Raw genomic sequence first — 12,096 nt, 5'->3', positions numbered from 1 at the left:
AGAAAAGGAGAACAGCACATATCGATAAACATTCAGACAAACATAAATATACCAGATTTGCCTTGGGCTTCTGTCCCTCTGCAGACCCCCCTTACGCCGCTGTTACAGAAAACAAAACCTACACACAGTATTTACTCAGACGAGAAGAGGTGAATAAAGATAGAACCTTGATTACAGCCACATGTTCATGAATTTTTAAAACTTTCCACCAGGTTATAACGTTGTTACCTCATCAAAATCATGCTTGAAGAGGTTTTAGACTTTATCGATTCATTTAGCGAGCTCTCTTGGACTTTATTCAAACTCTCTTGAAGGTCATTCTGTACAAGACTCTGCCCACAATACGTCGCCCACGCTCCCACGCGACAATAAATACACAAAAACATGATGTAAAACTGCGCACAGCAACTCAATAAACCCGATGTAACGCGCAGTAGTTTCATCTCGCCGGCCTCGCGCACGCTCGCCTCCTCTCGCGCGCGCTCGTGTCTCAGATGTGTGCCAGAGGAGCAGGTGCATTATTGATGAGGCAGAGGCACGTTCCGCTGTCGGAGCCGCGGCCTGGACACGTCTGACAGAAGATGAAGAGTGCGGTGTCAGCAGGAGGAGCTGAGGGGCGACCTGGTGGTTGGGCACACTCTGCACTTCTACACGAGTTCTCCAAAGTGTGTGTGAGATAAAGTTCACTACAGTAATAACATTTATTGCCGGCTCCTGTAATGACTCTGACTGTTTCACCTGGAGCATCACTCAGGAACATGTGCAGAGTCCCTCATGTTTTTATGACCACAGAGATTCAGTTTGGCTCATGTCCAAACACGGACGTCGTCTTACGGGCAGAACATTTTCTACATTACTGTGAAAAAAGTTTCTAAGCACATGGAACATAGATTTTTCTGGTGCACTGTGTAACTTTTCTACTGGGGGGTCCACACGTAGGCCACATGGCACTGAATTGATTTTACGTCATGAAAAATATGTACGATGCAGATATGACACACCGTATTTTCCGGGCTATTAGACGCGCTCTTAAGCCTACAACCCCATCAAAAAATGACCACGCGCCCCGCAATCCAGAGCGCCCCATACACGAATCCACTCGGGTGTCCCAGCACGACTTCAGTAAACTACAAAGCCGCAGCGCATGCAAACACACACGGAGCAGACAGCGACCGTGCGCCGAAAAACACCCACAGCCACACTCATCACTCCACGCCGACGAGGAACGGAACGGAGGAACGAACCGAAAAAGCGAGCGCAATGTGCCACTTCTAGACACGACTGAACAACTGAGTCACTGCGAACACGCCGACAATCCGTTGGTCCCAGACAGCACCCTCCCTACACGCCACAACTGAACAAAGCCCAGAGTCACCGTGAACGCCACAAACAAACAAAACCACTCACCCATCACACTGTTGTGTTTCCTTTAAAGTCCGGTGTGATTTATTTGTGAAAAAAGTTTGAAAATAGACCATTTAATGACAGTGCGCCTTATAATCCAGAGCGCCTAATAGTGCGGAAAATACGGTATATAAGTCACCTTGTCTCCATGGTAACAGATGTTTAATACAATCCTATGGGATGTTCCTGGCAAAGCACGAGCATCTTCACTGAGATGAGCAAGTGTTGGACTCTCCACAAGAATGATTCTTCATCATTCACATCCTCGATCATGAAATTTCTCATGAACAAATCTGTAATTAAAGCCTTCTTAGAAACATTTTGGGCATTCACAAAACTTTTTTTTAACTAAAAATGTTCTTCTGGAAAAACTTGTAAGAACAAATATTCTACTGTTTTAGAATATTATTGCTCTGATAATGCAACAAAAAATTCTAATTCCTCCATGATTGTAAGTTATATATTTTCTTAAATTATTTTCTATAAGCGTATTACTGTGCGATCCAATAACATGAATGAGGAGTTTTATAGAGCCTGTGTCTATTGGGTTTAACAGAGTTTCTCCAGGCTGCAGTGAGTCTCAGTCTGTCCCAGCCCCAGTGCCTCCATATGGGCCTCTGTCACAGCCCTGCACCTGAGCACCGCGCTGGACTCAACACCAACATCACCCCCCTGACCAGAGCTCACTCTTATGCATCCCAACCCCAGCCCCCCTCGCTTGCTATTTATCACGGGTTTGCGATTGAAGGAAGCGAGACTTAAATATTCCTCCCCTGAGTGTGTTCATGTGAGTTTAGACATTTGAAATCACCACTGTGAAGCTGTAAAACAACCATAGTCTATAGATGCTCCACCTGACTTCTTTGCGCTTTCACACGTGTAATAACACCAAACTCATACTGGCCATATTTGGAAGTTCAGAGGGCGTTTCTAACCAAATACATATTAATCCATCCATCCACCCATTTTCTTCCGATTATCCGGAACCGGGTCGCGGGGGCAGCAGTCTAAGCAGGGACTCCCAGACTTCCTACACCCCAGACACGTCCTCCAGCTCCTCCGGGGGAACCGGAGCGCTTGTATCCGCGATCTCGTCCTTTCGGTCACTACCCAGAGCTCATGACCATAGGTGAGAGTAGGAACGAAGACTGACCGGTAAATCGAGAGCTTCGCCTTTCGACCCAGCTCCCTCTTCACCACAACGGTCCGATACAGCGACCGCATCACTGCCGACGCTGCACCGATCCACCTGTCAATCTCACGCTCCGTCCTCCCCTCACTCGTGACAAGACCCCGAGATACTTGAACTCCTCCACTTGAGGCAGAGGACAACATATATTACATATTAATTTATGATGTAAATGAAACGTAAAAGAGCGTGTGAAGGTGTTCGTAGCTGAGTGTTGGTGAATTGGGCGCAACTGTCACTTAAGAAGGAATTTGCGATCTTAAAAAACGCTTTGTGAATCTGGTGCAGAGTTTCTCAGCATCTTCTTAAAGTTTTTTTTAAGAAAAGACTCACGAATGAAGCGCAATATTAGTAAGTCATGTATGTGTGTGTTATACAGATGTGCAACCGCCACCACACACTTCATGACAAATGTTACAAAAACTGTCACAAAGATCAACATCTTCTCTGTCAGCATAAATACACAAAAGTGAAATGATGTTCCCACGATCGTTTCTGAAAGCAGTGCCATTATTCAACCCCAAAGACGTGAGTGTTGTCGGTGAAAGGACTCGAATCCATCAGATTAATGAAATTTCTGGATCATCAGTTCTAGAAAATGAGCCCAACCTCTTCTTGTCCATTCATTCATTCTTTGAGCCAGTCTATTGAAGAATGACTGAGGCCTTTCTCATAAATGATTACTGATAACACGCCCATATGTCCACGTTTTCATTTTTCATATCCTGTTTGCATTATGGATGAGGCACAGCTCCAAAATGGACGCTTGACAAACCCGGAATAGAAACTGACACAGCTCTGGTTTTGGGCAGTGACCAAAAATCAACATTATAAAACAAGAAGTAAGATCTTAAAACTGGAAGATTGGTGTGTTTCAATCCCTGCTCCAATTACTGCATAGTGTAGCTGTGTACTTGAGCAAGACACTCCAGTTCACACACATTGCTTAGACGTGGGGACTTGCAAATCCTGACTTGGACTCGAGTCAGACTTGATTCACTATTTTTAGGTCTTGAGACTCGACTTGATGAAATGGACTAAGACTTTGGACTCGACTTGGACTTGAAGGTCAAAGACTTGGGACTTGACTCGGACTTTAGGCCCAGGTGACTTGAGAAGCACTTTTAAATCAGAATTCTTTCTATTCTGACCGTAATGATTCACACTAAGAACTTGTCAAGACATTTAAAAAAAAGAAAAACTAACTAAATTAATTTCTTCAACTCTTACATACTCTATAAAAACTCACATATAAATATACTATGATTTGATTTTTTAAGTACAATTTATCTTAAAAGTCATATAAATTGAAAAAATCTAAGCTCTGTTTGGTACTTTTTTTGGTTTAAAAACTTGAAAAGACTTGAAACTCAAAGCAGACGACTTGGACTTGACTTGGACTTATGGTTCAGTGATTCGAGACTTGACTTGGACTTGCCTATAGGCGAGTTTCATTGTTGACAAAAGTGCGCGTTGCATGCTGGGAATTATTTTGGTCGGCGGCAAGAAACACTAATTCAACATGACGGACGGAGCGAGAAAGCACGTAAAGGGTATTGATCCCGGTTATTTATCCACTCTAACGGCAGAGGACCCAAGACCATTTGACCAGAAATTGGTCATAAGCATCGACGGAGCCAAATCACCCTTTTCAACCCCGACAAAAGGTGGACCAAACCAAATTTCTGGTCGGAATCGCCAACTACCTGGACAAATATTCACTTGGGCGATATCCACAATGACTTGGTGGAAACTCCTGGGCCATTCACAGCAGAAAAGATGAAAACCTCCAAGAGTCTCGATGTGTTGTTGAACTTGTTGGAGTCCACGGTTTGTTAGGATCTTCTACGTTTGCTCTGCGAATGTTTGAAAGCCGTTTCATTCACCGTTTGAGGTTCTTTTCATGCAGAATACGAAAAAGACATTTTCCTTCTTCCGTGCTTCTATTTGTGCATCCGATAATGCAGCAGGACTGGTCAGGACAGGTTACGCACTGTGTTTGACGCTACCGTGTTTCTTGCCTCCGACCAAAATATTTCCCAGCAGCAACGTGGGCTTTTAATAACAATGACATCAGCTGAAACTCGCCTATTAAGTAGTAGACCTTTGGCACAGATTTGTTTAGAGTAATGACTTGAATTTATTTTCTAACAAACCAATAATTTTTCTTATTTTTAAAGGTGCACTATGGAGCTTTTCTGGTGGTTGGCCTTCCATATTCTTGTTTCCATGGAGAAGATATTGCCTGTAATGTTCCACAGCACTAGGATCGGGTATCATTAAGAAGTTGTCAATACAATACATAGGCTAAGATATGATACACTTTTCGATACAGTGAACTTTTCGATTCAGTATTTCACATCGATTCGATACGTTTCAGTGAAAAAAAGGGTAAATCACGGCTCTCATGCTAAAAGTTTACGAAGTCCACTAAGTTTGTTCAAAGTTAGTATGAAAAACACCAATTTTACTCACGAAAACAGTAAAAATGTCAACACTTTTGCAGCTTTTCACAAATAATTTTGTAAAATATACCAAAAATTCTCGATATTACATGATATATCGATACAGCAGCCCACGATATCGATACTGTAACATCAAATTAAACGATGCGATATATCGATATTTCAATATTTTGGCACAGCCCTACACAGCCTGGCATTAAATCAATCGGTTGCTCGTTAATTCAGTTTATTTTATCGCAAAACACAATGGAAAAAACGTACATATACATAATATTGCAAATGAGGTCGTCCCCTCCATAGATCTGATCTGTAATGTGGCCTGGTAGCATCTCCTGGTTCTCTCCAAGCAGGCTGTTTAATGCCGTATTGTGGAAGATTCTAGGCAGAAACAACATCTCTTGCACTGAACAGGAAATACTAGGGTTTGGTTTTCGGGCTGTATATCCTCAAACGTACAGTATCTCCATGGAAACAAGCTGGCTTCACTATAAAAGTTACACAATGCACCTTTAAAGGACATGTACCCAATTTGTTTCAAGCAAAAAAATACATAAATTGTCTCAGCAGCTCTTGAGGTCAACATGAGACCTCTGTGTTCTGTCTATATCCAATTTAAAAAGTTTTTTATTGCCAGAGAATCCAGAAGTGTGCCCTTAGCATGCTAGTTGTTGCGAAAAACACTTAGAAACAAATAATAAATGGATAATTAAGATGCTTAAAGTGCATAAGGTAACTGAGGAACTTTGGACCACAGTAAAAACCAAGTGCAGAGACTTTTTTTTTTTTCCATGACTTGGAGTAAAAACTTCTAGTGTTTCTTTTACATGTCAGACAATCTGTGTGATCTGTGAGCGCAAATCCCCCAGTGGAGGAGTGGATTTCTCCTGACCTCTCTGTCCTCTCTCCCCCTCACTCTTCTCTTCTTTTCTCCTCTCTTCTCTCTCCTCCCCTTCTCTTGCCCTCTTCTCTCTCCCCCGTCTCTTTTCTCCCTCCCCATCTCTCTCAACTCTCTCCCCTCTCCTCTCATCTTCTCTTCTCTCCTCCTCAACCTCTCTCTACTCCTCTCTCTCCCTCACTCCTCTTTTCTCCTCCTCGTCTCTCTCTACTCTAGTCCTCTTCTCTCCTCCTTTACGCTCTCTCCCTCTCTCTTCTCCTTTCCTCTCTCTCCCTCTCACTCCTCTTCTCTCCTCCTTTCCTCTCTCTCCCCTCACTCCTCTTCTCTCCTCCTTTCCTCTCTCTCCCTCTCACTCCTCCTTTCCTCTCTCTCCCTCTCACTCCTCTCTTCTCTCCTCCTTTCCTCTCTCTCCCCCTCACTCCTCTTCTCTCCTCCTTCCTCTCTCTCTCTCTCCTCTTCTCTCCTCCTTTCCTCTCTCTCTCTCCTCTCTCTCTCCTCCTCTTCCTCTCTCTCTCTCCCTCTCTCTCTCCTCTTCTCTCCTCCTTTCCTCTCTCTCCCTCTCTCTCCTCTTCTCTCCTCCTTTCCTCTCTCCCTCTCTCTCCTCTTCTCTCCTCCTTTCTCTCTCTCCCCCTCTCTCCTTCTCTCTCCTCCTTCTCTCTCTCTCTCTTCTCTCCTCCTTTCCTCTCTCTCCCCTCACTCCTCTTCTCTCCTCCTTTCCTCTCTCTCCCTCCCTCTCCTCTTCTCTTCTCCTTTCCTCTCACTCCTCCTCCCCTTCTCTCACCCTCTCTCCCGTTCTCTCTACTCTCTGTCATTTCTCTCTCCTTCACCCTACACTTCTCCACGTCGCTCTCCTCCCCCTCTTCTCTCCCATCTCTCCTCCTGTCTTTCATCCTCCCCTCTCCCCTCGTCTCTTTTCTTCTCTCGTCTCTCTCCTCCTCCCCCTCTCCTCTCCTCCTCTGGTTTCTCGGTGGTACTCCGGTGTAATGTCTGTAATCTCACCCTTTCCTCTGCGTTGGTCTATTATCAGGAGATCTCCCAGTGTGCCCCTCTCTCCGTCTCCGTCTCCGTCTCATGTCTGACCCTCGTATCGATCCCCTCCTGTGTTACCTCACCGCAGTTACATAAGAGAGGGACACCTGAAGGCTGAGGCAGGACGTGGACTCACACTGTCACTTTAAAGCCCCTTATAGACTTACATCTCCACGAACCCACTGCGGAAAAAAAAAGTTTAAACGTCCTTTTAGGATCTTTTTGTATGTTTAATCTCGGTCCACTGACTGTGACGCCAGATAACGTCTTTATTCCAACGTCTTCGGTCATCCAGTGTTGATGTTCCAAGGACCTCCAGATGAGGCTAATTCTAGTCCAAATGAGGTCGTTGTCGATATCTTTTTTACGTTAATAATAATAAGTAAGTAAGTAAGTCTTTATTTATATAGCGCTTTCACAGAAATTTTCTGTCCCCAAAGACGCTTTACAGAGCATTATTCAGCATTATTCATTCGCTCTATACCCTGGTGATGGTAAGCTACTATTATAGCCACAGCTGCCCTGGGGCACACTGACAGAAGCGCAGCTGCCATGCCAATCGGCGCCATCGGTCCCTCCGACCACCACCATCACTCACACACACACACCACTTCCATACTAGGCAATGTGGGTGAAGTGTCTTGCCTCAGGACACACAGTGATTGAATTGATTGTATTTTTTAACTGACCTTGACTATCAACTGTTCATGGAGACCTGTGTAGCATGTTTTGGGTTAATAAGAAAGCATCAGTTTGATAAAGTGCTTTTCTGGACACTCAGAGATGCTTTACAGAGCATTATTCATTCACTCCATACTTCAGTTCAATCTGCTACTGAGCCACACAAAGCTACAGGAAAATGGAGGATACAGTTAATACGTTCTCCACCTTCAAACTTCAAACATCAAACTTAAAATTCACCAACTTTTCCCTCACTAACATGCAGAACTTCCATGATCATTAATAATATAATTTTCCTGTGCCTGCGTGAGATGTCTCCAGGACGTCCATAAAAGTCCCTGAGTCTGCAGTTCAAATGTTTAACTGCAGATTGACGTCCAAGTCGGGTCATAGTTAGATGTCCAAATGGTGGACATAATTTGCATGTCATTTTTTAGTCCAGAATTGGTCTTGGACGGTCAGATGCAATATAGACATGATCTGCACGTCCATAACACGTCTAATGTTTAGTGGGATCCTGGCTCTTATTTAACCTTGGACATGTTGTTCCTCTGACTGTAATATTCCAAAGTGCAAAATAAAATTCATCTTTGTGAAGACTGACGTGCCACCTCCAGAAAGTGACATAGTTTGGCTTTAAATGTTTGCAAAAAGTATGAAATTTACAGAATCAAAAGTCTCAGCATGGCATAGCGCTCTGGTACGACACAGAGGTCATTTTCTGTGGATTAAGTCTTGTTCACATAGTTAATCATAATAACACTGGACATTTGGTTGTCAAAGTGATTACATGTACATGAGGCGTGGTCTGTCCATATACTGAGCTCTGATTTGACCTCAAACTCAGCAGTCAATCATGGATCAGTGCTAGTGCATCCTCTGCAGCTCAGTGATGAAGTCTGAGCTTTCACATGAAGCATGGCCTGTACATATACTGTGAATGAACTTTTTTTTGCTTAAGAGCCCACGCTACAAACAGTTCTGAGTTCTGAGTTAAGACTAAGCCTCTGTCTCTGTCTCTGTCCACAGCACGCGATTGATGCGATGAACGCGGGGGTCAGTCCTCTGGGGAACGCCTCGCACTTCTCCAGTTACTGGGACCTGGACGGAGGTTTCTTCTTCGCCGGGACGGTCATCACTACTATAGGTGACTCCTCCTCTCTGAGCACACTCACTCACAGCAGAGGACTATGGACATTACCACTCAGTCTGACCAGTACACTGTAGTCCAGAGGTCAGGGTCAGAGGTGCACTGTCAGGAGAAACATCTAACCACCTTCATGTGTGAGGACTATAGATTGTGACAGTGTTAACAGTATCAGTGCTGACAGGCTGTGGGAGGAGGATACTTATCAATACATGTTCTATAAAGAAGGTACAGTCTGCAGATTCAATAGTGTATACTGCATGAAAAACAAACAACACATATGTTCACTATGGTATGTTTTTATATTTTATGTACTTTACATTTATGTCTTTAAATTTTCATTTTCCACATTTATTTTCCTGACATTTGGAAAAGTACAAGCTGCAGGTGCTCCAGAAAACATGACTAAAAAGGATGAAAATAAAACCTAATTTGTTCATAATGTCTGGACTCCAGGTGATACAGAAGATGAGCTGAGTTCTTGTCGTGCTGTGAGCTTCTGTGTCAGACTGTACTGAACCACACTCTCCACATGTTCAGAGACACTGATGAGTAACACAGACCAGGGCTTTATGTAACAGACTATTTAGACAACAAAATACATCTGCCACATTTATAAGTCCAGACTGTTTCTCCAAACCTGTTCTGATCATTTCAACATGGCCAATATTAAACCCCAAATGCCTGAATTTATATAGATGTATATAAAAAATGTTTTGTGTGTGTTTTTGCCTTTAAGTAGATGGTAAATTAAATTGAGATTATTAATTTGACTATAGTAAAAAGGGAAGGTCCTGCATATGCACCAACCAAAATTGGGGGAAAGTGGCTGCAATGTCGGCTTATGTCTTGATCCAAATGGTTTGTCGCATATTTATGACAGTCAGCGTTAAGGGGTTAAAGACTAGGTTAAACTAAACTAAAGTACGTTTTTGTTACACAGAAAAACTTAAAATGCGTCCTTACTCTGACGCTGGATTAACACTGACTGCAAGTGTGGTTTATCTTAGGACTCAGGAAATCAATGCTCCCCGCAACCCTGTCCTCTGTGTCCTGCCACACTGACCTTTGACCTCTATTTCCTGCATCTCCACAAACCTGACTCTCATTAGGGCTGTATGAGGGCCTCCTCCTTCCTGTTTCCATGGAAATGTTGTTTCTTTGGCTATGATCTTCCACAGTATGATATTAAACTTACCTATCTCTGTGGAATCATGCAGGTAATGTGCCACCCCCTAAAAAAGTTACATACTATACCTTTAATAAGGGTTATACAAACTCAGATGTAAAGTAACACACATTACATCACTTATTAAATGCAATACAAGTGAAAATGTTTATTGTTTACATTTTGTGTTAGGTTCTCATGCTGATTGTCCAATTAGAAAACAGAATGAAAACAAACCCAACTAGAAAAGCAGTCAGAGAGCGCAGACCTCCGCCAAGGACTACAGTCCCCCTCATATTAATTGTGTTTTCCATAAATATTTGTCTCATATCTTTCAATTTGGAATATGAAAGAGGATCCCATTGTCCATCCCTGAGTCAAATTTCATGGGGTTTGGTCAATAATTAACCGAGATATTGAGAAACAAAATTTTTGGCCCCATTTACCACAATGTTAACTAAAATTTCAAAGTGATCCAGAATCCAGGATTTCTTCCGGTTCACCACCAAAATGAAATCAGTTCTTCCTTTTCACATTTCCAACAAATCCTGAAAATTTTATCAAAATCGGTCCATAACTTTTTGAGTTATGTTGCTAACAGACAAACAAACAAACAAACAGACAAATGCCGGCAAAAACATAACCTCCTTGGCGGAGGTAATTACACTTTCCATTTTCCCTATATTCAAAAATGTTTAGCCCCACAGGCTTTTTGACTGGACACTTCGTCCTTAAGAAGACACTAGATAAAGCTGAAATCTCCAAAACACGAGAGAATCCATAAAACTCAACTCAAACATGCAGAAATGAAACAAAACTTTAAGTATACAAAAAAGCATCTCTACGACAGTTCCACTTTGTAGCTCTTAACTCAACTCTAAACACTCTATAGTTTCCTCTGACCACATGCAGATCCATCACATGATCCCTGCTGACTCACACGACCTGCATGTAAACAGCTCTGTTACAAAACACTTTCACGCCGCCCTCCCCTCCCCACAGCGGTGCCCGCCCTCCCCCGTGGTGCCCGCCTGGCTCGACAGTACCAGTCTATAATTAATGTCACTTTGTCTAAAGACGCGATAATTATTACTGCCTCACCTCCAGCCTCTGCCACACGGGGCGCTGTTACGTAAGCCTCTTCTGATAGACTCTGTTGCGTAAGACATAATTATACAGCGTTGGTAATGAACGACTGTGACACTTGGAGCCATCGGGGAGGTTTTCTGTCAATGTCAAATTAATATTCTAACAAGGACGCTATTTTTTATTTTTTGTATATTCTTTTAGAGCAACTTTGTGATAATAATACACTAGGAGTTAGGGGAGTTGGAACCACTTTAAATCTAAGGCTGCGTTCAGACTGCAGCCTGAAGTGACCCAAATCCGATTTTTTGGCCTCTATGTTCCTGTATCTGATCTTTTAATGACAGTCTGAACGACACAGATCCGATTTTTTCAAACACGACCCAGGACACTTGGATATGTGGTCCTGAAACCGATACATATCCGATCTTTTGACATGCGACTTCAGTGTGAACGGCCAAAGCGCATTCATCCGACCTATGCGTTATCAACAAGACACAAATGTCACTATTCTGAGCTGAAGTAGGTGAAAATTCTTAATGAACTTCGTGTCACTGAAGTGAAGCACATCACCACTCACACTCTTGGCTCCGTCTCCACATCCACACGTTCCTTTCAACGGAGTCGCTGAACCACAACGACCAAAAACCTCGTCCTTCTCCTTCTCAATCTCCTCCTTAAAACAAGTAAGTTGTTCATGTTCTGGCTTCGGTACGAGAGAAACTTTAAAATCTCCAGGTGCTCGATGCTCGCCTCCATTTTTTGGATAACTTCCGTAAACACAGAGTCGTCGTGTCTCCAGTGCGCATGCGGGACACTTTTGGGCCGTTTACTGTTCACACTGGAGACACATACAAGTCGCATTTAATTGGAAATGTGAACGACCTCGAAAAAACGTCAGATTTCACAAAAAAATCTGAATTGAGCGTTAAGCCCTGCAGTCTGAACGTAGCCTAAGACACAATAAAGACTGATTACAAAAGCACATAATTACATAAATAAACTAGTATTTTTTTATTATACTCTTGCTTT

The 12,096-nt window shown here is 43.0% G+C and overlaps 1 protein-coding gene across 1 annotated transcript in view; it reads left to right on the top strand.

The window, feature by feature from the left end:
• The window catches only part of kcnk10b (potassium channel, subfamily K, member 10b), a 68,977-nt gene that overhangs the window by 47,616 nt on the left and 9,265 nt on the right, over positions 1 to 12,096 (top strand). Inside the window, exon 3 of the mRNA XM_055160701.1 lies at positions 8,693 to 8,810. Within this exon, the coding sequence (XP_055016676.1) occupies positions 8,693 to 8,810 (118 nt within the window). The remainder of the gene's footprint in view (positions 1 to 8,692; positions 8,811 to 12,096) is intronic.

The sequence above is a fragment of the Boleophthalmus pectinirostris genome, unplaced genomic scaffold, assembly GCF_026225935.1.
Source record: "Boleophthalmus pectinirostris isolate CB_2022bp ecotype Guang Dong unplaced genomic scaffold, ASM2622593v1 HiC_scaffold_10, whole genome shotgun sequence".
Classification (NCBI taxonomy): domain Eukaryota; kingdom Metazoa; phylum Chordata; class Actinopteri; order Gobiiformes; family Gobiidae; genus Boleophthalmus; species Boleophthalmus pectinirostris.
This window is presented reverse-complemented; position numbering and strand designations above follow the sequence as displayed.